The sequence below is a fragment of the Nansenia antarctica genome (assembly GCF_963989245.1).
Source record: "Nansenia antarctica genome assembly, chromosome: 5".
NCBI classification, from domain to species: domain Eukaryota; kingdom Metazoa; phylum Chordata; class Actinopteri; order Argentiniformes; family Microstomatidae; genus Nansenia; species Nansenia antarctica.
Window position 1 is genome coordinate 14793066 of NC_137690.1, and position 22437 is coordinate 14815502.

The following is a 22437-nucleotide window of genomic DNA, read 5'->3' on the forward strand; positions in this document are numbered from 1 at the left end:
CAATGTGTCTCTGTAACGTCTCTCATTAACCAAACCGGCCCTCACCACAAGATTTGCTCGTGAACCTCTGACCTCGCTACGAGGAAAGGGCGACGCACAGAACAGAGAAGCAGCAGTAAACACACGCCACCCCTTCAACATTCCATCTCTATAGGTCAGAAAACCCAGAGGTGGACACCAATCACGGTCCAGTTTGCCCTGTGGCTGTCAATCTCTCTGTAGTAGAACAGAGGACCGACTGACGCCCGAGCCCCCCCACAGCAGAGCCGTGTGAACCAGAGGTCCTGAAACAGGGCCACTTCTCACAACCACAGTCCTTGGAAGAAAAGAGGGATCTGTGCACTTGAGGTTTTCACCCCGTGTCTGTTCTGAAGCGGAGTCTCTCTTAGAAATAAGTCCCTACTTATACCGGCCACAGAGAGCGAAGGGAGGGGCGTGGGGGGGGAGAGAGAGAGAGAGAGAGAGAGAGAGAGAGAGACAGAGGGAGAGAGAGAGAGAGAGAGAGTGAGAGAGAGAGAGAGAGAGACAGAGAGAGAGAGAGAGAGAGAGAGAGAGAGAGAGAGAGAGAGAGAGAGGCAGAGAGAGAGACAGAGGGAGAGAGAGAGTGAGAGTGAGAGTGAGAGTGAGAGTGAGGTGGGAGTGAGAGTGAGAGTGAGACAGAGACAGAGAGAGCGACAGACAGAGAGACAGGCAAAGGGGTCCCGATTAGTGTGACCTCGTTAACCCCTCCACCTCGTTAGTGTCTCGTTAAGGTGGTGCGTTTTCCTGGCCCGTCCTCTGTCACACCTTCATTAAGCCTATCGACCCACTGTGCCTATTAAACACATTCATTACCAACCCCCCCACCCCTCCCAGTATCGAACCACTGCTGTCTCCTTAAGCCCAAATACATTAGGAAGGGGGAGGAAGGAGGGAGGGGTGGGTGGAGGTGGGGGGCGTAGGGGAGTGTCCACTTTTTTTGCAGCCACTGGGGCGGGTGGGGAGGGGGGGGCGAGATGGAGAGAAGGAGACAAAACGAAACACACCTCTGGCCCACATCCATCATTAGTAATGAAGTCAGTCATTAGGACCACTCTGGCCTCTCCATCAGGAGAGAGACAGCAAATAGACAGCAGAGAGCAGAGAGAGAGAAAGGGAGGAAGGAATGGACTGGGGTAAGGAAAAAGAAGAGGTAGCGTACAGGTCCCAGGGGAGGGGGAAACAATACAGAGACAAGGGAGAAATAAGGAGGAGAGTAAGAATAGAAGAGTGAAAGGGGGAGAAGAGGAAGGAGACCTCCTTCAGACTCCAGTCCGTCCCTAGGGCCATCCATCACTAGGCGTCCCAGCCCACTACAGCTAAACACCACCATTACACTCTGGAATAAGGGGGCTCCCTTCTGCCTCAGATGGTGATGTCATTCCTGCCCTTTTAAAACAAAAGGAAAACCCATCATATAGGGGAGAGGGGGACAGGGTGGTGAGAGAGGGGTAAGGAGGAATGGGGTGATAGGGGTTAGAGAATGTCCCATGAATCATTGTGACACACCTCTGGCCCTGTGTCAGATACTGTGTCTGTCTACCGGTGGATAAAAAGGAAGCAGTGAACTTCTAACAGGGCTAAGACACAGTTCTCCTTCACTGTCAAGACACACACACACAGACACACACACACACACACACACACACACACACACACACACACACACACACACGCACGCACGCACGATATGTTGCATGAAACAGTATGCAATGTTGCTGTGATGGTTGGTTTCAAACAGTGATTTAACCACACACAATTGTTCGTTTTCTTCATACTGTGACAAAAACATTTCCTTTCTGCTCTTGACTTTCTCCTCCTTGATGAGATGGAATGTTCAAAAATTGTGCAACATAAAAACCAAAAGATCAACTTTGGGCCAAAATAGCATCTTATTTCAAGCATATTTCCAGTCTTTTTTCTTTTTCTCTCTGTCTCTGTAGAGCGTAGAAGCAACACTCAGATGTTGATCCATTCTGCCCCAAAACCAGTCTTAGATCGCCCTCTGCAGGATAGAATTACTGTAAAATGACTGTAATTCAACAGCATTGGAGTCTACAACTGAGTAAGTAGCACTGCCCGATAACAAATAACTGTTTAACAGTCGATAACAGTCTCTGTTGTTACATCGCCCAGTAGTCTTGCTATGAGAAACAGCTTAGGTGCCATATATATAACCTTTATTTAATCAGGAAAAGTTTCATTAAGATTAAAAATCTATTTTACAAGAGTATACTGGCCAAGACAGGCAGCAGCACAATTAACTATTAATTAAGGGTTGCAGACAAAAAACATAATTAAATAAAAAATATCAAAAGTATTCATCAATATTCGTCACAAGTCATGAACAAGGATCAAACATCTACAGCCAGATGTGGCTGCCTCCAAGTCATTTAGAATGACTTGCATCCAGTTAGACCAGCACCCGAGGATTCAGTCAATTTTGCAATTGATTCCAACCAGAGGGAGCAGCATACTTAAATGCCCTTTTCCCCCCAAATCAGTGCAGGCTTTATGGACAGAGAGTAGGAATATGGCCCAATCCCATTTCACCCCTTGGCCCTACATTTTAGCCCTACCCCTCTGTTTTGCGCGTTCACGTGTAGGGGTAAGTGTGTCCCATTTTCCATATTGTGTAGGGGTAGGGCCAAGTGGCTACATAGCCCTCCAAACTGAGGTTTTTCAGATGCACACTCCAAAACGAAGGTTAAAATATTGTTAAAATGCTGAAATCTCCCAGAATGCCTTGCGAATCATTGGCAAGAAAATACCAAGCAGGAAAAGAAAACCACAAGTGTAATTATTTTCTTCGTTTGTTATTTCTTCAAATTGTTATTATGCTGATGTGTCTACATTTTTACATTAACATTTTTGCCATTTAGCAGATGCCTTACTCCAAAGCGACTTACAATCAATACATCTGACTAAGTGAGTGAATCATCAATCCACCAGTTGTAGCAGGAAAAGTAATCTAGCTCAGGCCAGCGGCCATTGGCAGTTGTCGTGCTAGAAGAAGGTTTTTTTTGTTTTGTTTTGTTTTTTTCTTTCGTTGACACTGGAGAAACAGTACAAGGGAGTAATAGAAATGTCAGGAGAAACAGTATTGGGGGGGAAGCAGATGTCTCAGGAGACACAGTGTAGGGGGGTAGTAGATGTCTCCAGAGGAGCAGTTAAGGTGTAGCCTGAAGATGGGGAGTGATTCTGCAGTTCTGACAGCTGTGGGAAGCTCGTTCCACCAGCTGGGAGCCAGTGTAGTGAAGAGACGTGACCGGGCAGTGTGACTGCCGCATTGGCGTAGAGGTGATGACTGAACGGCCTGAAGTTTGGGGGGGATTGCTTTGGGGAAGTTTTGGGGGGATTGCTTGCAGGCAGGCAAGGGCTGTCCCTTTTGCTGCCCGGTAGGCGAGCACCAGGGTCTTGAATCTGATACGAGCAGCTATCAGGAGCCAGTGAAGGGTCCGAAGGAGGGGGGTAACATGAGAGAATTTGGGGAGGTTGAACACCAGATGGGTGGCAGCATTCTGGATGAGCTGCAGAGGTCTGATGGTGGAGGCGGGGAGCCCAACCAGTCATGACCAGATGACCAGTGACTGGGCCAAGAGTTGCACTGCTTCTTCATGTTTCAAATAGAAAAATTATGATAGATGGAAAGTTCAGTGGCTTTGAATTTGTATTTGAGTTTTATTTTGTCAGCATTAAAACCAAGTTTTAAATCACTGTACAGTATTAAAAGCAAGTTAGAGCTGACAAAGAGCCTGGTTTGGTGTAGATTGGTGTAGACGCAAAGCAGTATATCACAGTATCATCAGCATAAAAGTGGAAATTTGGATTGGAAATTTCGATCGAGACTGTTGATATACTGTATAATATATATATATATAAATATATAATAGGAGTGGTCCCAGGCCGATACCTGGGGCACACCCTTGGATACTCTAAATGCCCTCACAGAGTGGAGCGGAGGGAAAGGAGCTAGAAGTGATACCTTCTGCCTGCCCTGCACGCACTGAGATCTGCCTGATAGATCAGGACAAGCGGACCAGCAGAGTTTTTTCTGACAGTCCTACACTGATAAGTCTTTGGTTCAACACTGCAATCCACAGTATCAAAACACTTAGATAAGCACATATCAAAGAGTATCAAATATACAACAATTCTACAAGCGCCATTTATTAGTTAACAGTAATAAATGACAACAGACTATGGTTTGTTTGTTTATGGTGTTTGCCTTACCGTGTTAGTTTAATTTTTGCTCTTCTCTTATTTGTCTAGGTTGGCTGATGTCATATCAGCACACCTGGAGGACCATTCATAATTTAACAAAAAATGTATTTGTGGAAATATATCCATCCTTGCGGTTCGTTACAATCTGAACTGATAGATAACTAATGTAGCCTAGCCCAATTAATGGTCATTTAATAGAACACCTGTCCCAGTGCTGTTATACTCTATATCAGCACTCATGGAATGCCTCTTGTCCAATCAAATTACTTGGTCGGAACTAACTGTTGTATAATAGTAGATAAGAACTCTTTCAGTTGTTCACTCACAAGGGATTTCAGAACCTTAACCAGGACAGACAATTTGGAGATGGGCCTGTAATTGTTTAAGACTGTCGGGTCACCCCATTTCAACAGGGGAAGAACAAAGGCAGATTTACAAATAGGAGGAATTTCGTTAGTGTCCAGGGAGAGATTAAAAAGATGTGTCAAAGGTGGTACGATAAAATCAGCTGCTAGCTGAAGAAAGTTAAGGAAAGAACTGATTTTCTATTGTCTAAAGGTTTGAGGGCTTTATGCACCTCTGAGACTGTAACTGGATTAAAACTAAAGGATTGATTTACCGCAACATGACCGTCAGAACACACAGTAGGGGAATTCTCATGAGTAATGTTGAGAGAGTAATGCTCATTAAAACAACCAAGCATTTCGGCCTTATCAGAGATTTTATGTGAGTCCTTAACAATGCATGAAAGACGTTCTATGCCTTTTTTATTTCCAGCTAATGATTTAATAGTCTCGAAATTTCAAGGGATTGTGTAGATTGTTTGAAGTTTCGGTGGGGAAATGTTCACCTTTGGCTTTTCTAATTGCAACTGTGCATGCATTGCGCAGTCACCCGAAAAGCAGCCAGTCTGAATCAAGACTCTTCTGGCTTTTGCCCAAGCCACATTGTGCTTGTGAAGTGAGTTGGATAAATCTGGAGTGAACCACGCATTGTTTCTGCCTTTTACTCTGAACTTTCTGAGGGGAGCATGCTAGTCAACAATTTCAGTAAAATCATCACCATCATAAAATAATTTCCAGGCAATTTCAACATCAGCAATAAGGTTTTCTCCCAATCAATGTAAAACAGGTCATGAAAATGTTCCATAAAACGTTTCATGTCACACTTGATCATAATGAGGCACAGGTTTGGTTTTGGGAATTTTTGTATTTATAACTGTGGCAACAACACAGTTGTCACTATGTCATTTGCGAATACAGAAGCAGCTGTGTTTTTATGAGGATCATTGGTTAGGATTAGATCAATTAGAGATGATTTTTCAGGACATTAGATTAGGTCTAGTGGGACTATCAACAATCTGAAAGAGATTTAGCGAGTCACAATAAACTTTAAGATCACGAGATACTGGTTATAGCCAGCATTGATTTAGAGAGAAGGTGCGACATTTCAAAGTGAAATTTACTTTTGATAAAGATTGCAACACCCCCAGCCTTTTTGGGTCGATCGGTTCAGAAAACATTTTCGAAGCCAAGTTTCAGATAACAATTACATCAGCATCAGTTGAGTGTGCCCAAATATGAATCATATCCCATTTAGCAATCAAACTGCATACATTCAAATGGATGAAACCAAGACCAGTTCTTGATTTAAAATCAGCAGGGGTGTTAAACTTATGCACACTCCCTGAGATCAGCAGCAACAGAACAATTAGACACCTCTGCTTAAGTGGATGACTGGAGGATTCTCTCTTGGTATTGACTTCTATATTCAAAATCGTGAAGACAGCTTATAGAAATGGTCAAATTGTCTCGAGCAAAGGGGCATGACACTACTAATCTGATGGGCCAAGGCCACAAAATGCTGCGTAACAAACTGTTGAAGTGGATATCAAGATGCTGTCTGCATTGAAAGATGTTAGCGGCATTACGTGAATTTAAATATCTTGTCTCTGTTCAAAGTGTATTGACTGACGCTACCTGAACTGTATTGAAAGCCTTGGTGGTGAGGTGGTGAAGTGAGCCAATGTAATCATAGTGTGAAAGCAGGCATCTCCTACAAGCAAACGGTTTTCACGACTGTGAATCCAGATAGACATTTCAACCACTCACTCAACACTCAACAGACACGGTCAAAAAAGACCCGGCAGAGTGTCCTCTCTGTCTGTCATCATTCAAGAACCACTTAGCATGCACGGTTGGTTTCTGTCTGTTCTTCAACAGAGAGATAAGCAACACCGCCTTGCCTCGCCTGGTCAGACACTGACTCTCTAGGATGTCGGCCACCATCCACATAAAACCCACACATCTTAACCTAAACAACACCTCAGAGAGGCTGTCTCTTGTTGTCGTTCCTGAGAAACCTTTTCCTCAGGGTTTTCCTTCTACCCAACAGTCTTTGTCCGGAGAAGATTGTCGAGGTGTGTAAATCCCCCGAAGAGCTTAATGGGACAGTTCATAGAAACTCATATCTGTAATCCTGACTTGACATTCAGAACCTGCTCTTTTTTTTCTAGTCTAGTCGTGTTTTGTTCTCGGGCAGACAGACAGTGAATGGGCGGTGGGGGGGCGTTGGGCGGGGGGGGGGACAGGGGACGGGGGAGGGACATATCGATAGTGCTGTGTCTGTGTCTGAAACCAGCGGGCGGTGGGGGGGCATTGGGCGGGGGACAGGGGACGGGGGAGGGACATATCGATAGTGCTGTGTCTGTGTCTGAAACCAGCGGGGCTGTCAAAGGGAAACTCAGCACTCAATAATGGACCTGATTACTTCTCACCCGGGCAGAAAAGGATGATCAACTCGATGACCCACGAACAGGGTCTTAAGCACATGAAACAGACAGATACTTTTTTGGGGGTGGTGGGGGGGGTTGAGACAGGAGGGTCGATCGAAGCACTTCAAAGAGAGCATGAAATTAGAGAGAGAGTACACAGATAGGTGATTCTCAGAGAGAGAGGGGAGAAGAAGAAAGAAAGAGAGAGAAAGGGAGAGACAGCGAGAGAGAGAGAGGGCCTGAGAGAAAAGGAGAGAACATTGAAGGAGAGAGAGAGAGAGTACACAGAACAGTGAAGCTCAGGTCACAAACTAAAGGGAAAAAGAGGGTGAGGGGGGAGAAGTTAAGGAAGAGGGGGGGACTCAAGTGAGGGGGAAGGGTTGAGAGGGGGGGGGAAATCGTGGCAATTTTCACTTGGATCACCTAGAGAGGAAAAAGATGGAGGGTGTTTGACAGTCTGCTCCCTTGTGTGTGGAGAAGGCGGTGGTCATCATCTATAACAGCACCCCCACAGCTCAATAACACACTGCTAACTAGCGGCGAGAGGGAGAGGGAGATGCTGTTTTCTATAGCATGGCTGCAATTCTCTATAGCATGGCTGCAATTCAATGTCAGTATGATTCAACGTCATTTTCCGACGCTCTTTCTCAATCTGAACGGCAGTGTCTGCCTGTTGTGAACTGCCAAAAAAAAGGGAAAGGAAAAAAAACTGGGCAACACCAATTGGGCTAGGCCTGCTTTCCTGTCTAGTTCTCTGGGTCTAAATGATAGGCTATCTGACAGACATGAGAGCATTAGAGAGATGTTTTCTGGTGAGACGGCCATGTGTGAGAGCGTTCCTCTAGCAGGCCTGGATGGTTCTACTTATCTCTAATCACAGTCAAATAAATGAGTTCCCAGCGAAGATTCCAACTGGGCCGTCCAAGCTCTTCCATGTGTCTCTCAGTGTGTCAGCTAAGCGGCGGGAGGAGGGAATGTGTCAGGAACAGACATAACATCACTGACAGCAGTCATTACCCTTTCCCTTTCCCCTGGTCCCACTCTTTGTTCTGGGAAGTCAAAACTAATGCAACATCAATAGACATATTCACTAATCATGATCTCAGGCTTTAAAAAAAGCTCATTCGTTATAACAACCTGACACCCAATCAGAGATGGAGACGAGGTCTCCCTGACTGACCAATGAGCAAACAAATGCCACTCATTCTGACACTTTGTAAGCCGGAATGTTCCGGGGGTTCTGTTCGCACAAACACAGCCGTCACACACCACAGTCTGCTGATCCAGAGATGGACAGATCTCAGAAAAAAAGGGAAAAGAAGGAGAGGAAAACTATAAACGTATATACATAGGAGTAATTAGAGCTAAATTGAGGGCATATGGTAATCTATGTTAGGTCATCTCCAATTCCATTTACACTTCCATGTTTGGGCTAATTAAAACTGTGGCTAATCAGATCGCTGTGTGCCTGTGTGTGTGTGTGTGTGTGTGTGTGTGTGTGTGTGTGTGTGTGTGTGTGTGTGTGTGTGTGTGTGCGCTACAGACTTGCATGTTCTCAACAATGAGCCAGTGACAGACACTTCCTATGATATCACTGTGCTGGAAAATTAAACCAACGTGCTTTGATTTTGAGGCAAGGCAGAGGAGAAAAAAAGTTAAAACAAGAAGACAGGGGAAAAGGTGCTCTTCCAGCAATTTCCTAACTTGTGATACACATATTTAATTGTAAGGAAAGACATATTTAATTGTAAGGAAAGACATAGAACAGAATTATTCATACGGGAGAATATGTGAGAAGATAGTACTGCATACTTTATTTGTATGTATGAAATTGAAAGAACTCTGAGCTTAACTTCAAGGGTTGTCTCTCTCCTACTGCAAATTAAGATGACGAGAGAATGAATTGGTATCTTGGTAGGCTAAGTCTTTGTCCTCCGAGGCATGAAGCGAGAGTCGTAACATGAATGGCAAAACCTCAAGAGATGAAAACAATGTAAAAAAAACTGACCAACCAACAATATCAACAACCTTGAGCATAAAACTGGATGAGCATTAACACATGATGGGCCCCAATGCAGGACAAAAAGAGTGTTCTGAATACAGAGGAGAGAGAGACAGAGAGAGAGCCGTTCAGTAGTCAGGGCTATTAGGAGCTCAAAGTATTCCAAATATATTCTGCATGATGTGTACCCCTTCACAGAGACAAGCAAAGATTCTCCCTGCACAGTCCAAATAATATAACATCATATTTCGATAGAATTCACCTTAACCAACATCAACCAACAGACAGACACCAGATAACAGATACCACTACCCTGCTTACCCTGCTTCCTTTATCTAACCCAATATTAGACTCCCTCCACGGAACTGTTCAGAGAGTTCCTCTCTCTCCAACTCTTAACCACTTCCAGAGCTGCCCAGACCCTCTGATGAGAGAGCAAGCCTCCAGCCGAGAGCTGGAGCAGGGGAAAACCACCAGAAGGGAGACAGGGAAGAGAGAGAGAGAGACCGCACAGTAACATCCTCCAGATTTTTAATTATTAAATTATAAGGGCCCCGAATAGTAGGGCAGGAGAGGGAGAAGAACACAGGGGGAGGAAAGAAGAGCACAGGGAGTGAGGGATCACCCCTGTTCATCATTGATCGAGGGAGACAGAGACAGGATCCTTTTACTGCATGGGCGAGCGGAGGAAGAGATGGAGAGAGGGGGACAAAAGGGGAGGGGAGGGGGAGAGAGGAGAGTGAGAGGGGTGTAGAGACAGGGCGGGGTCGATGAGGAGAAAGAGGAGGCGGGCTGAAAGAGGGGGGAAGAAAGGAGGGAGAGTAAACATACTCAGACTGATCAGAAACATTAAGGCGAAAGAGATGATGATGCCTTACGAAGAGAGGCAGATGTCAGTACAGAAATGCCTGGCCTCGTACCTCACACCTCCACCACACTGCTTTAAAGACATTCATCCCGCAGACAGAGAGAAAGAAAAACAAAAATATGGTGGGGAAAGGGGGAGAGATAAGAGAGAGGAGGGAGAGATGGAAACTAAACCATTATTTCTATGTCTTAAGACCTCAGAAGATGAAAAAAAAAACTGAAGACTAACCGTTCCCATACAGCAATACAGACACTTCTCCTTGGGCCAAGAGGACAACTGTAAATAATTCACCATTTTACCCACTTTCCTGTTTTGGTGAGGGGAAATCAATTCTTTAATCTGCTCCTAGATTCTCATTAGAAGAGGTAATTACTTATCGAGCTATTAAATCTAATTTCTTTAAAAAAAACTGTTGGAGAGAGAAACTGTTAGCCAGTGAGAAAAATAGAAATCTCTATGGTTAAATATCCACTAGAGGAGGAAGTTTCTTTGGTCCTCTTAAATACCACACCAACTTAATGACAATATCAGGCCAAGCATTGAGAGCAGCTAGACATAACAACTTCCAAAAATACTCTAGCCCATTTTCCTCCATCTTAATGGGAGGAGGAAGCCAAAATAACTCTGTGGCAATCTCACGTCTGAGAAAAATTACTGTCTGAAATTGATATAGCGGCGTTGAAATATTATTAGCACCAAAATGAATCTCTCACCTCACAGTAATCGTTATTTTCATAACTATTAACGTGATGAATGAGATTTTAACACACTGAGCTATTGTTAACAACTTTAAGTGGGCTAATTTATCAAGACTTTAATCACTTAGAGGGAGGGGGGAGAGATATTTGGAGGGAAATTAGACAAATGCATTAGATGACAGAAAAGAAAGAAGATTATGATTAAATGGAATATTACAGACATAAAAATAAACTCCAAAGTCCATCTAAATGCACCAAACACCAGAGAAGCTTGAAACTGCCAAAACGGAAATGCCTCTGTAGCTTAGTAAAAAAATCACTTTTTCATATCTAGTATGAAGTTGTGGCTTCCCACAGCTGTTGACTTCTGTTGGCATCCTTCGCAAGTGGAGTACCACTGACCTCTTGCGGTGGAATAAAGATACTACACTGGCCGAGTTTTATATCTTCTTGCCTTAAAAACAAGCACCCATGGAACATAGTTTTACACATCCTAGAGATAAATTATTCCTCCCATTTTCTTCTGTTAATGCATGAAAACATCATTTTGGAAAAGGAAGACAGACTTCACACAGAATACAGAGCCAAATAGTCAGGCAGGCTCGATGTCCAACCTCCCTGCATAAAGTGAACGTAACCCCCCATCTGCAGGTTATGTATTGTTTTTAAAAATATCCCCCTGAAACGCAGCCAGTAGGACACAAGTGCTTGCAGCCTGCTGTCAGAGCCAGGGAGTCCTGGCAAAACACAGACATGAAACAAATCTGAACAAGACTCCACCACAACCAGCACCATATGAGGCACAGGGGCTAAAGGGGTGTGTGTGTGTTTGTCTGTGCATGTGCATGTGCGTGTGCGTGTGCGTGTGTGTGTGTGTGTGTGTATGTGTGTGTGTGTGTGTGTGTGTGTGTGTGTGTGTGCATGCGTGCGTTTCTGTGCCAGGAGAGGAGTGGGATGTCATAGAGTTAGCGGCGGTTACAGTGATCATTGTCAGCTTGCACACAAACCCAGAGTTCAGTGAGTGTCCATCTTTACCCTATTGTAAGGACAGATGACACACTTGAAGGTAAAGACCAACATAAATATGTACATACACTCACTTGCAAAAAAATAGCACAAGCTCAATTTCTCCTTGTGTTTACAAAATAACATCTCTTTGGTTTTAGTCTGGAAACTGTGTTTTATTTGAAGCAGACACATCACCATAACTTTATGCCAAAAGCAAAAAGACTCCAATCCCCTCCCTCTACACCCACACATAATAAACACACACACACACACACTCTCACACACACACACGCACACGCGCACACACACACACACACACACACACACTCTCCAAGCCAACCTCCACCACATGGAGACTAGTTCACTGGTTGTCGGATGTCCAGAGGTCCTCAAGGCCTTCTAAACACTGTGTGGTCCAGACAGGGTGGCCAAACATCAATATAACATAATACACCAAGCTGGGGCTAAGGCCCAACCCTTGGGTTAACCCTAGAGAGGAGAGAGCGAGAGAGCGAGAGAGCGAGAGAGAGAGAGAGAGAGAGAGAGAGAGAGAGAGAGAGAGAGAGAGAGAGAGAGAGAGAGAGAGAGAGAGAGAGAGAGAGAGAGAGAGAGAGAGAGAGAGAGAGAGAGAGAGAGAGAGAGAGAGAGAGAGAGAGAGAGAGAGAGAGGGAGGAGACTCACCAGTTTGTTCTCCTGCATGTAGATTCTCTGCAGCTTGGGGCATCCTCTGGCCAGGGCCACCATGCCCTCATCAGTGATGCTGTAGCACTGGCCCAGGTGGATGTCTTTCAGCTCCGAACAGTGCTCTCCCAGCTGGAAGGGGGGGGAGAGGTATGGAGGACAGACATTTTGCAAGAACATTAACAAAGTAGGCAATGTTGTAAATAGAATGCCTCGTCAGGAAAAAGACAATGCATACTGGGTAGAGAGGGTAATACATAGACTACGGAAAGAATCAGCGAAGTGGTGAAGAAATAACTGAAAGAAAACAAGAGAATAACAAAAAGTATTTCGTTCTAACCTTTTTGAGAGCATCATCTGTGAGTTTGTCCTGGTTGCCCACATGCACCTTTACCAGCAGGGGGCAGTGTATGGCCAGGGCGCTGAGGGACTGGTCACTCAGCTGTTTACAGCGATAAGCTGTGTACCTCTGCAGCCCCGGACAGTGTGACGCCAGGGAACACACCCCGTGGTCCTGTACGCCACGGCAGTCTGAGATGTTGATCTCCGTCACATTCTGCCTCCGTGACGCAATCTTTACCAGGAGATCATCATTTACCTGAGAGGCAGGGGGGTGAGAGAGAGAGAAATTAGCGATGACAATGAGAGACAGAGATGGACCGACTCAGACAAGCTAAAGACGGAGTAGCTAATGTTAAATATTTATTTTTAGAACAAGGTCCAAAGCGTTTTTGGTGCCAGTCTGTTTCTGCTTGGCAAGGCTACAAGGCAGCTGCTTTGATGAATGCAAAAACAGTCCAGAGCCCAGAGTATTCACCCTTCGGGGAAAACGTCATCAAAAAACACTGTAGCGGAAGAAAAGTATGCTGACCAACTCACTTGTTGTAGGCCACTGAGGTCGATTTGCTTCCAGAATTGGAAGTCTAAGCAGAGGTCCCTCCAGTACTTACAGACCAGCGAGGCACACAGACAGCGCTCCTTCACTGACAGGTGGGAGAACACCTGAGTTCAAACACACAGACAAACAAACAAACTATCAATCAATTATTCTTCTATATTTAATTTCCTATACATCTTTCCCCCCCATTTTGTGTATATATAAGGGTGTTGGGACACTAGTGTGAAATGCCCTTAAAAGTCAATGATAGATTGATTATTACAGCCATATAATCCTTCTATGAGGGGTTGGAGGTGTCTAGGGGTAAAGGCTACGGTGCTGATTTCTGACCGGGCGATTGTGTCACTGTCGTGAACTACGTATGACCTTGAGCAGGATGGAGGAAGGGAGACGGTTGACGCTGGATGTGTCGACGACATCACAGCCCCTCCCCTGGCTATCCTCGTGGTGATGCGGACAGCAGGGGGACGAGTCGGAGGTCTGAGGCGATTCGCAGTGGAGACCTAACCCACAGCAGCCATCAGCAGACGAAGAGGAGGAGGAAGAAGAGGGTAGAGGGCAGAGGGGGAGGTGGCAGTGGCCTGTCCCGGCGTTAGAGGAGGCATCCCCTCCTCCTCCCACCACTCCTCCGTTCTCCACCCCTCCCTCTGAGACGGAGAAGGCACAGCGTGGCTGCTTACAGGGGGTGCACCTCTGCACCTCCGCACACTTCCTCTTACACACCTAGAACCAGATAAAACAGGATCAGATAGAGACGAGGTCATCAAGGAGGCCAGGAGACCAGTATTATGCTGTTGGCACACTTCCTCAAAAGTCTTGAGATTCATGACATGGAGGTAGGCCTTATGTATGTAGGCTCTCTAGTTACCCACCATCTCAGCGTAATCGCTGCTGCTGCCAAGCACAGGAGCGGGCACAGTTACAGAGACTCCAGCTGTTCGGAACAGCACTGGCGGTGGGATCAGCTTAGCCGGAACGGCCGACAGCAGACTTCTCCCCTGGCCCTCCCAGATGGCTAATTCCCGTGGCGAGAGGAGGAACTTGGCGCAGTCCTCAGGAGACGTGAGCGCGGCGTATCTCCCAGCGAACTTGGAGGCGGCCGCCGCTCCGATCCCGACACCTCCCACGCCCGGTACTCCGATTCCGGTTGTAGTGTTGTTAATATGACAACGACCTCCGAATCCGCCGCCACCGCTGACGCCGGTATCTAGCTGGTCGTTGTCGTCGTCGAGGCCCCCGCTGTTGCCGTGGACGATGAAGCAGAGCATGCACGGCCCTTGCAGGAAGCAGTTCCTCTTCTTCTTCTTCCTGTGATGCAGCTTGCGTGTCCTCTTCTTCAGGCGGTAACCATTTTTCGAGAGAAGATGGCCCATATAGATGACTCACTGAGACTCTGAGTCAGAAAAGAGAGAGAGGAGAGGGGGAAGGAATACGAAAACAACCAAGTAAGGTGGCCTGTATTGCAGAAGAGTATAGCGAAGTATGTATACAGAAGAGTTTTAATATGTTTACAGTACATTGGGATTCTAATGCCTTTGAGGAACAGAAGGAAAGGGGAGAGCACACCTTCACTCAACTGTTCTAAGGGTTATGATTCAGGTTGGGTTTTAGAGTAAGGATTAGGCTACCGCTAAGATGTAAACAAAGTGTAATGTTTGCTACAGTACACTGTTCTTAGTGAAATAATTAGACAGTACTGAAATGTAGCCTAACGTGTCGCTAATCTGCAAAACGTCATTGTCATATAATCATATGAGATCACATGAATGATAACACAACCTCTTCCCTCGCTCTTCTATTTGTGCTCTGTCATGAAAGGTCATGGCCAATCACAACTATGTCACTATCAGACCGAAATATAATGGGACAGCTGGTAGCCAGGACCTCTAAATAGATGGCCCCCCGGTAGGTCCCATCCCACTAACCAGAGCTAGGCTACATTTCACCAAACTATTATTGGACAAGCTGCGGTGGATAGCAATAATACTGTTCAGCAAAGGACGTGTTGTTGTGTGTATCATTTATGTATGTGTGTGTGTGTGTGTGTGTGTGTCAGCTCCAGTGACAGCAAGTGTTGTGAATGTAGAAGGGTGCTCCTAGCACAGTTTGTGTGTTTGAGTGTGTGTGTGCGTGTGCGTGTGCGTGTGCGTGTGTGTGTGTGTGTGTGTGTGTGTGTGTGTGTGTGAGAGAGAGAGAGAGAGCTCCAGTGACAGCAAGTGTTATGAATGTAGAATGGTGCTCCTAGCACAGTTTGTGTGTTTGTGTGTTTGAGTGTGTGTGTGTGTGTGTGTGTGTGTGTGTGTGTGTGTGTGTGTGTGTGTGTGTGTGTGTGTGTGTGTGTGTGTGTGTGTGTGCGTGCGCGTGTGCGTGTGCGTGTGTGTGTGTGTGTGTGTGCGCGCGTTGTAGGGCATCGCTAGAGCGAAGTTGACACATCGTAGAGCTGCACGATCAACGGTTGATCAACCTTGCAAACACACACACACACACACACACACACACACACACACACACACACAGAGACAGAGACAGAGACACCTGTCATCCGAGCTAATGCACCGTGGAGAACATCGAAGTTGCTAGCAAAATGCTGTCAAAAACAAAGCATGATATACTGGGGAAAGAGATCACCAAGCAATGACGAAAAGACGAATAACAAACCAACAAAAAGGGCACGTCGTCTGCAGCGCATTAACACAAGACTGACATCAAGCCTACTTGATCAGCTGTAGTGAAGCTAGCCTGTTAGCTCCATGGAGGCTAGGTGTGGATGCAGCCTGTCTAGGAGATGTCTCCTGCTCACCTGGTCACGCGCTGCTCCACCGTCCAAACGGCGCTCGCATACTCCGCGCGTGCAACACACGGATAAGCACAGCGCTGAAATGTTCCCCGATACACACACTAAAACAATTGAAGTAAATATCAAAAGAGTTTGCTCTCTAAGAAACACTTCCGGACTGTGTGCGGGGGGAGGGGGGGTGAGGGGGAGAGGAAGCCGACGAGTTCACGATAATGTGATGTGATTGGTGGAGCCCTACGTCAGTCCTGGACCTCTGTGGCGAATCCTGGCTTTGGTCCAACCCCCTTATTCCACTGTTATGACACTATCATAAGACCTAGACAGGGCCAGACTGATATAGGCCACATTTCATTTACGAGCATTTTGCACCTGTGCAAAAATGTGCCACTATCATTCTCAGAAGAGCATAACACCCTCATACACACAATAGAATATGATAATAGAATACAACGTTATTGTCCAACCGAAGCTAGAGATTTTTTAATAATATGGCACATCGTAGAAAGGTTAAACGCCTACAGTGATCGAACACATACATATCGATCAAACACATAGGTGATCATCATAGTGATCACATTAATAGATGAAGACATACACAATCATTTAGTATTCAAACAGATAGGCCAACAAAGGAATGAAAGGATCGTCGTGAAAAATCTAATAAAAACGTTGTATAATATAGCCTTTATATTTAGGTGAGATTGTGTATTTAAAAAGTTAACTTTAGATTATGCTGCATAGTTTTTGTAAACAATAATAATAATGTGCACTGGTGCCTCAACTCATACAGTTTACTCTTTTTTTTTTCTTCTTCTCCTAGGTGACCCCAGGGGCTCCGCATAATAGGGAAGGACCCCACCAGATTATGATGGGGGTTTTTTTTTTTTCTCTGATTTTGTTTCAGGACCTAGGATGTTAGTGGTGCAGTAGTTAAGAAGAAGAAGAAAAATATGTTTGGAGGCAAGATTCCACACGAATATGGGCGTGTATTCATTACTCCTGAAGCCAGCACGCTTCAACGGCGGCTCCCAAAATAGCATGGAAATATGTAGCGTCCAAGAACTGCTGCGATGGCGACAGATCCTCCTATAATAACCCAACAAATAACGAGTGATCATCAGGAGAGCCCAAACATACCTGTCAATATTCGTCTTGAGGATGTAGAGGGCTGTTTGATTTACGACCAACACGGCGTTCCTCGTCCCTTCAAGGAGTTATATCAAGACAGGAAATCAGTCATTATTTTTGTACGGGTAGGAAACTTTGTGTCACGGTTTTTTCTCCGTAGGCTACTTATGCTCAGAAAATGTTTTTTGTTTCACTAGGGACTAGCTTATCTTGAATATTGTCTAACCCTTCAAAATGTTGACAAACTCGATCGTGTTCGTGGCTCTGGCAACAGCCGCAACACATTAAGAATTGTGACCGGAATGTCAACGTTGTGCGGCAGATCGCAGGTGTAGCCTGCAGATGTGACATCTATTAGAATGGCATAGCGAAATATTCACAGTTACTCTATATTTCTACAGAATTTCTTGTGTCACACGTGCAAAGAATATGTCGACGATTTGAGCAGAATATCTCGGGACGTTCTAATGGTGATTTCTTTTTTTTAATAATATAAGTTACATTTTATGTTGAAACAATAGTTGATAATTATTCCTGTATTGTACTTGTTTGTTTTTTTACACTAAACACATGAGCCAAAGTCGGAACATTTTACATTTAGTCAAAAACCTGCTCTTGTCAAACGTATTAATGTGTGTATGCTGTTATGCAGGATGCCGGTATCCGACTAATTGTGATTGGACAATCTGCTCATCGTCATATAAAGGTAGTCAATTCAAGAGTTCATGCAATAGGCTAGGTGCACGATCTCACTACTTCCTGAAAGGCACCTGGTATAAACATATCCTGTCTCACTCTATTGGTTTAATTGATTAGTCAGCTTTCACACCGGCAAAGAACCGTGCCGGTTCGCGTTCGCGTTCGGAAACCTCTGAACCTTGGTACTGTCTGGCGAACGAGCCCGCGTTCATACCAGTGTAACCTGAACCATCCGCGGCATCAACGCTGGGTGATGAAGGGGCGGGATAAACAAAACAATTCACAACTAGATGGCAGCTACTTCACTGGAAAAGAGGATAATATCTTCCACTACAGTATCTGAAATAAACACAATTTTCTGTGAAACAAAACAAAAGACACTTTCTATATGCGTTCTTTTACTAATCAGCTGCTCCATTACTGGAATAGAAATGGCTTACGAAATTCGCGTTCGCGCATGTCCGCGAGCGTGTGCGTGTGTGTGTTTGCTGAGCATGTGAGGAAGATAGAGAGAATAATGACACTTTTGATATTGTTTTTGATCACTAATGATTCGATTTAGATTAGATTACATCCCGCGGTGGTGTAGCGGTCTACGCACTGGCCACTAGTGCATGCTGCCCACCGGGGCCGGGGTTCGTATCCCGGCTCGCCAGATCCAGATATGGCCGAGGCACACGGGAAGCGGCATATTGGAGTGCACACTGGTCCGAGGGCGGTATAGGAGTATTTCTGGACTAGGATCCGTCGCGCAACACCGCCCCCTGGGCGCCGGAATAACGGTACTGGGCTCGAGGAGCCAGTCAGCTAGTCTGCCTGGCGGCCTCTTCTGGGACTGCCGGCCACGGGGTCGTGCGGCGGATCCTATGCAATAGGCAGGGGATAATTGGATGCTAAGTTGGGTTAAATTGGCTACCAAATTGGGTGAAAAAGGGATAAAATCTGGAAAAAAATAATAAAAAAAATAGATTAGATTACATGTTGTCTACTTCCTCCTTGCTGGTCTCTGCAGCCTAGAATATGACACACCCACTGACGACGTCACGGTTCTACGTTTTGGTTCTCGCTTGAGAACCACTATTTTTTGGTGCCCGCTGCGAACCAACTTTTCAGGTTCCGAACCAATTGAGCTTCGGTCTGAACGCTCCGGCCGGTTCCAGACTTGGTTCGCGAAGGCGAACCGGCACGGTTCTTTGCCGGTGTGATTTCCCCCCCCCCCCCCCCCCCCACCTGAAATACCCTCTGCACATACTAGTTGTTTTGTCCCACCCCCCTACCTGGTCTACACTCTGAGCAAACGCAATGTTATTATGTCGCCCCCCCCCCCTCCCCCCCGCCTAAATCTACTGGTGTTTTTGTACCCCCCCCCCACCATGACCACACACTGTACATACTTGTTGTTTTGTCCCCCCGCCCGAACTACCCATTGTACATATTATATGTCTGTCCCCCTGCCCGAACTACCCACTGTACATACTTTGTGTTTTGTCCCCCGCCCCCACCTGTGGTGTATGTCCCCACCTGTCCTACCCGCTGTACATACCTATGATGAATTGAGTATCAAGGACCCCAATTGAAATAAGCCAGTGGCTTTCTTGGGTTTTTATCCTGTTAGTTGACCTTGTATGTAATATGTACTTTCATGTACCTACTTCTGCAAATCTTCTAATAAAGTTTTCAATCAATCAATCAAAAGCCCTAACAGTGCACAGCTGATTAATCAATTAAACCAATAGAGTGAGACAGGATAATGTTCATGCCAGGTTCCTTTCAGGAAGTAGGGAGATTGTGCACCTAGCCTACTCTTACTATTGAATGTAGTCCGGATTCCAAACTATTAATAACTATTTACTAGGCCTACTATAACTGTCTAATTCCTTCAGCACTACATACGGTATGGAATATCAATATGAACCCCACTTTGTGCCCTTTTTAACACACAGCGGATTGACAGGTGTGTTCTCTCTGTAGTCGTTCTGTTCTCTCACAGGGTACCCTCATGAAATATACGTTGACCCAGAGAGATGCATTTATGAAAAGCTTGGAATGAGGCGAGGGGAGATGTTTGTGGAATCAGGTGAGAAAGACAGCAATTGTTGTAGCTTTTGACAATTCATACATTATTACATATAATTGTATATAATTGTGTGTGTGTGTGTGTGTGTGTGTGTGTGTGTGTGTGTGTGTGTGTGTGTGTGTGTGTGTGTGTGTGCGTGTGTGTGTGTGTGTGTGTGTGCGCGCGTGTGTGTTTAGCCCACCCAAGTCCCCATGTGAAGTCAGGCATGTTGATGGGCCATATGAAGAGTATGTGGAGGGCTATGGCCAGTCCTGCCTTTGATTTCCAGGGAGACCCGTTACAGCAAGGTGGAGCCATCATAGCTGGCCCTGGTAATTTCTTATTTAAATTGCAATTAAATGTAATTACATTTAAGGAATTAATAGTTTATGATACTTTTATGTTATAGTTTACAAATACTAACTAGCTTGGGACATTCAATATGGTTGAGATTGTTTAGCTCTTATAGTTTACCCCAAAAAGTCATCACTTGTGTGTAGGGATGGGAATCGAGAACCGGTTGTTTGATGCATCGGAATCGTATGCCTCTGAGGTTATCGATTCCTCTTATCGATGCCGGCCTGTTTTGTGCATGCGCTGACAGTTGTCCACTCTGATTTCAGAGCGCTCTATTACGTTGAAACCAGAGCAGATTTCCAGAGCGTATTGAACGTTTTTAGGAATATGTGTTTATTATTAAGCTTCGTTTTTTTATGTGCTTGCTGCTCAAAGCACAACCGTTTATGCTTGTCAACAGATGCTGCATACACTATTGTTTCTAAGAAGAAAACACTGTGTAATGATAACATTAATTATCAGGTAAATGTACACTATTTCACATTATTTGGGATATTTTGAACAGTCCTAGTACCTACGGCTATTTTGGCTGACAGTGGACTTTGAACTTTGAACTCGTTCCCATAGCGATAGTATTGCGGCCAGAACGTTTGACCACGATACTGAGGGTAAATATCCTATGCTAATAATATTAGCTCCATGCAGGCAGGCTTAGCAGATTTTTTCTTTGACTAAGAAACCCTAAATGAAAAAGACTGCTGTACAAATATTATCCTATTTCATCTATATTAGATGATGATGACAGACAGACTGTTTCTACAGATAGCTCTGAAGCTACAGCCAGCTGCTCAAGCTCATTTGTGACACGGTCTGGTGAAAGGGGTATTCAGGATTCGGGATTACTCACCGAATCCATTGCATTGCAGTATTTTAGCTTGATTAGCGAGTGTGTGTTGTGATTTTCAACAACGTTGAAATGTATTTCCGTGTTTCAAAATGGAAGTCAGAACATTTTGATTGGTTCCCGACTTGTTACCCCTTTCACCAGAACGTGTCACATTGTATTTATGTTCAAATGTTATGTTCAGATATTATAGACTGTGATCAGAGAGTTGAGATACTTTTTTCCACACAGAAAATGTATTAGGAATCGATAAGGGAATCGATAAAGAATCAAACCAATAAGCAGAATCGACAATGGAATCGGTATCATTAACATCCTATCAATTCCCATCCCTAGTTGTGAGTATATCCTGCTCTGTGATCAGACCTCAAATAGACATCCATCGATTCATATGATAGTACGATAGTTAATCAAAACGCTATTCCTAATTACCCATTATGCTATTGCCTCTGGGAATTGTGATGATTTCTTGTTGTCAAGTCTTTGAGGTGCTGACAATAATTATAACTATAACTAGACTTCTCCACCAAACGTTTATCTCTGTATGTTAATTTTGAATACTTTTTTATGAAGACATTTTAAGTTGATTGTTTATGCTATTATGTTTGTTGTCTTTCTGTCTTTCTTTCCACAGACTCGGAGGTCCATTTTGCCCATTTTGACATGAACCGCCTGGACCACATGCCCATCACCTGGCTCCTACAGCTGGCTGGAGTACAGCAGGCTCTGGACCTCAGTGATAAGCCAAAGATCATCGATGTGTAGCTTTTGTAGCCTGCATAGTCCATTTCTGCTCTTAAGCCAACTTTGTCATTATCGTGTTGAAGAAGACTGGTCTTGTTTGGCAAAACAACATAGCATGGTCTTGTTGGAAATACAGAGAACCAAGGGTTGAATATGGGTTGAGGGGGTAGTGGAATGTAAGCTAGCCTCTGCACTAGACTATCTGCTTATGTGGAGTTAAAGGTAAATGTGTTTCATTGTATTATTGTGAATATAGTGATGTGGTTGTTATAGTGATGCAGAACATGTTATTGTTCTCTTTGTAATGCCAATTTCAAGTGCTACATTTTCAAGGGTATCCTATTGAATGTGTAGCCTACTTTCATATGATTATGCAAATATAGTTGAATTAACTCTTGCTTTTGATTTTGAGCATTTTGATTATGTGTTGTCATTTTTTTAAGCACATAGGCCTAATCAGTTTATAGTGTAAAGTGTATATTGCGATGGAGACAACTTGCACAACTGTATGGGCACATCATTTGCACATGCATCATTTTCATGATGTGGAAAAACCTCGTCCAGTTATTTATGAAGGTTCAAAACGATCATTGTTAATACGAGATATTACGCAGGTTATGAACACTCTTGTTCAGGCCTGTA

At 44.7% G+C, this 22437-nt stretch overlaps 2 protein-coding genes across 4 annotated transcripts in view; one reads left to right on the forward strand and one right to left on the reverse strand.

Annotated features, from left to right (window-relative positions):
- The window catches only part of fbxl17 (F-box and leucine-rich repeat protein 17), a 195274-nt gene extending 179209 nt beyond the window's left edge, over positions 1–16065 (reverse strand). Inside the window, exons 1-6 of the mRNA XM_080530886.1 lie at positions 15971–16065; positions 14043–14563; positions 13537–13893; positions 13152–13274; positions 12613–12870; positions 12273–12404 (exon numbers count right to left, since the gene is read on the reverse strand). Coding sequence (XP_080387012.1) covers positions 12273–12404; positions 12613–12870; positions 13152–13274; positions 13537–13893; positions 14043–14543 — 1371 coding nt within the window. The 5' untranslated portion in view covers positions 14544–14563; positions 15971–16065. The remainder of the gene's footprint in view (positions 1–12272; positions 12405–12612; positions 12871–13151; positions 13275–13536; positions 13894–14042; positions 14564–15970) is intronic.
- Positions 16066–17003: 938 nt separating this feature from the next.
- Positions 17004–22192, forward strand: prxl2c (peroxiredoxin like 2C). Of its 3 annotated transcripts, XR_013937453.1 has the most exons (7): positions 17004–17220; positions 17497–17565; positions 17748–17801; positions 19766–19871; positions 20048–20182; positions 21283–21389; positions 21686–21791. XR_013937453.1 is itself a non-coding variant. In XM_080531165.1 (6 exons), exons 1-6 carry the CDS (start codon positions 17038–17040, stop codon positions 21814–21816), a joined length of 678 nt encoding a protein of 225 aa, XP_080387291.1. In that variant the 5' UTR covers positions 17004–17037; the 3' UTR covers positions 21817–22192. The 3 variants fall into 3 exon arrangements, 2 of the variants coding, with proteins under 2 accessions (XP_080387291.1, XP_080387292.1); XM_080531165.1 differs by lacking the exon at positions 21283–21389 and having other exon boundaries at positions 21686–22192; XM_080531166.1 differs by lacking the exon at positions 21283–21389 and having other exon boundaries at positions 17004–17214; positions 21686–22192.
- Positions 22193–22437: the final 245 nt, after the last annotated feature.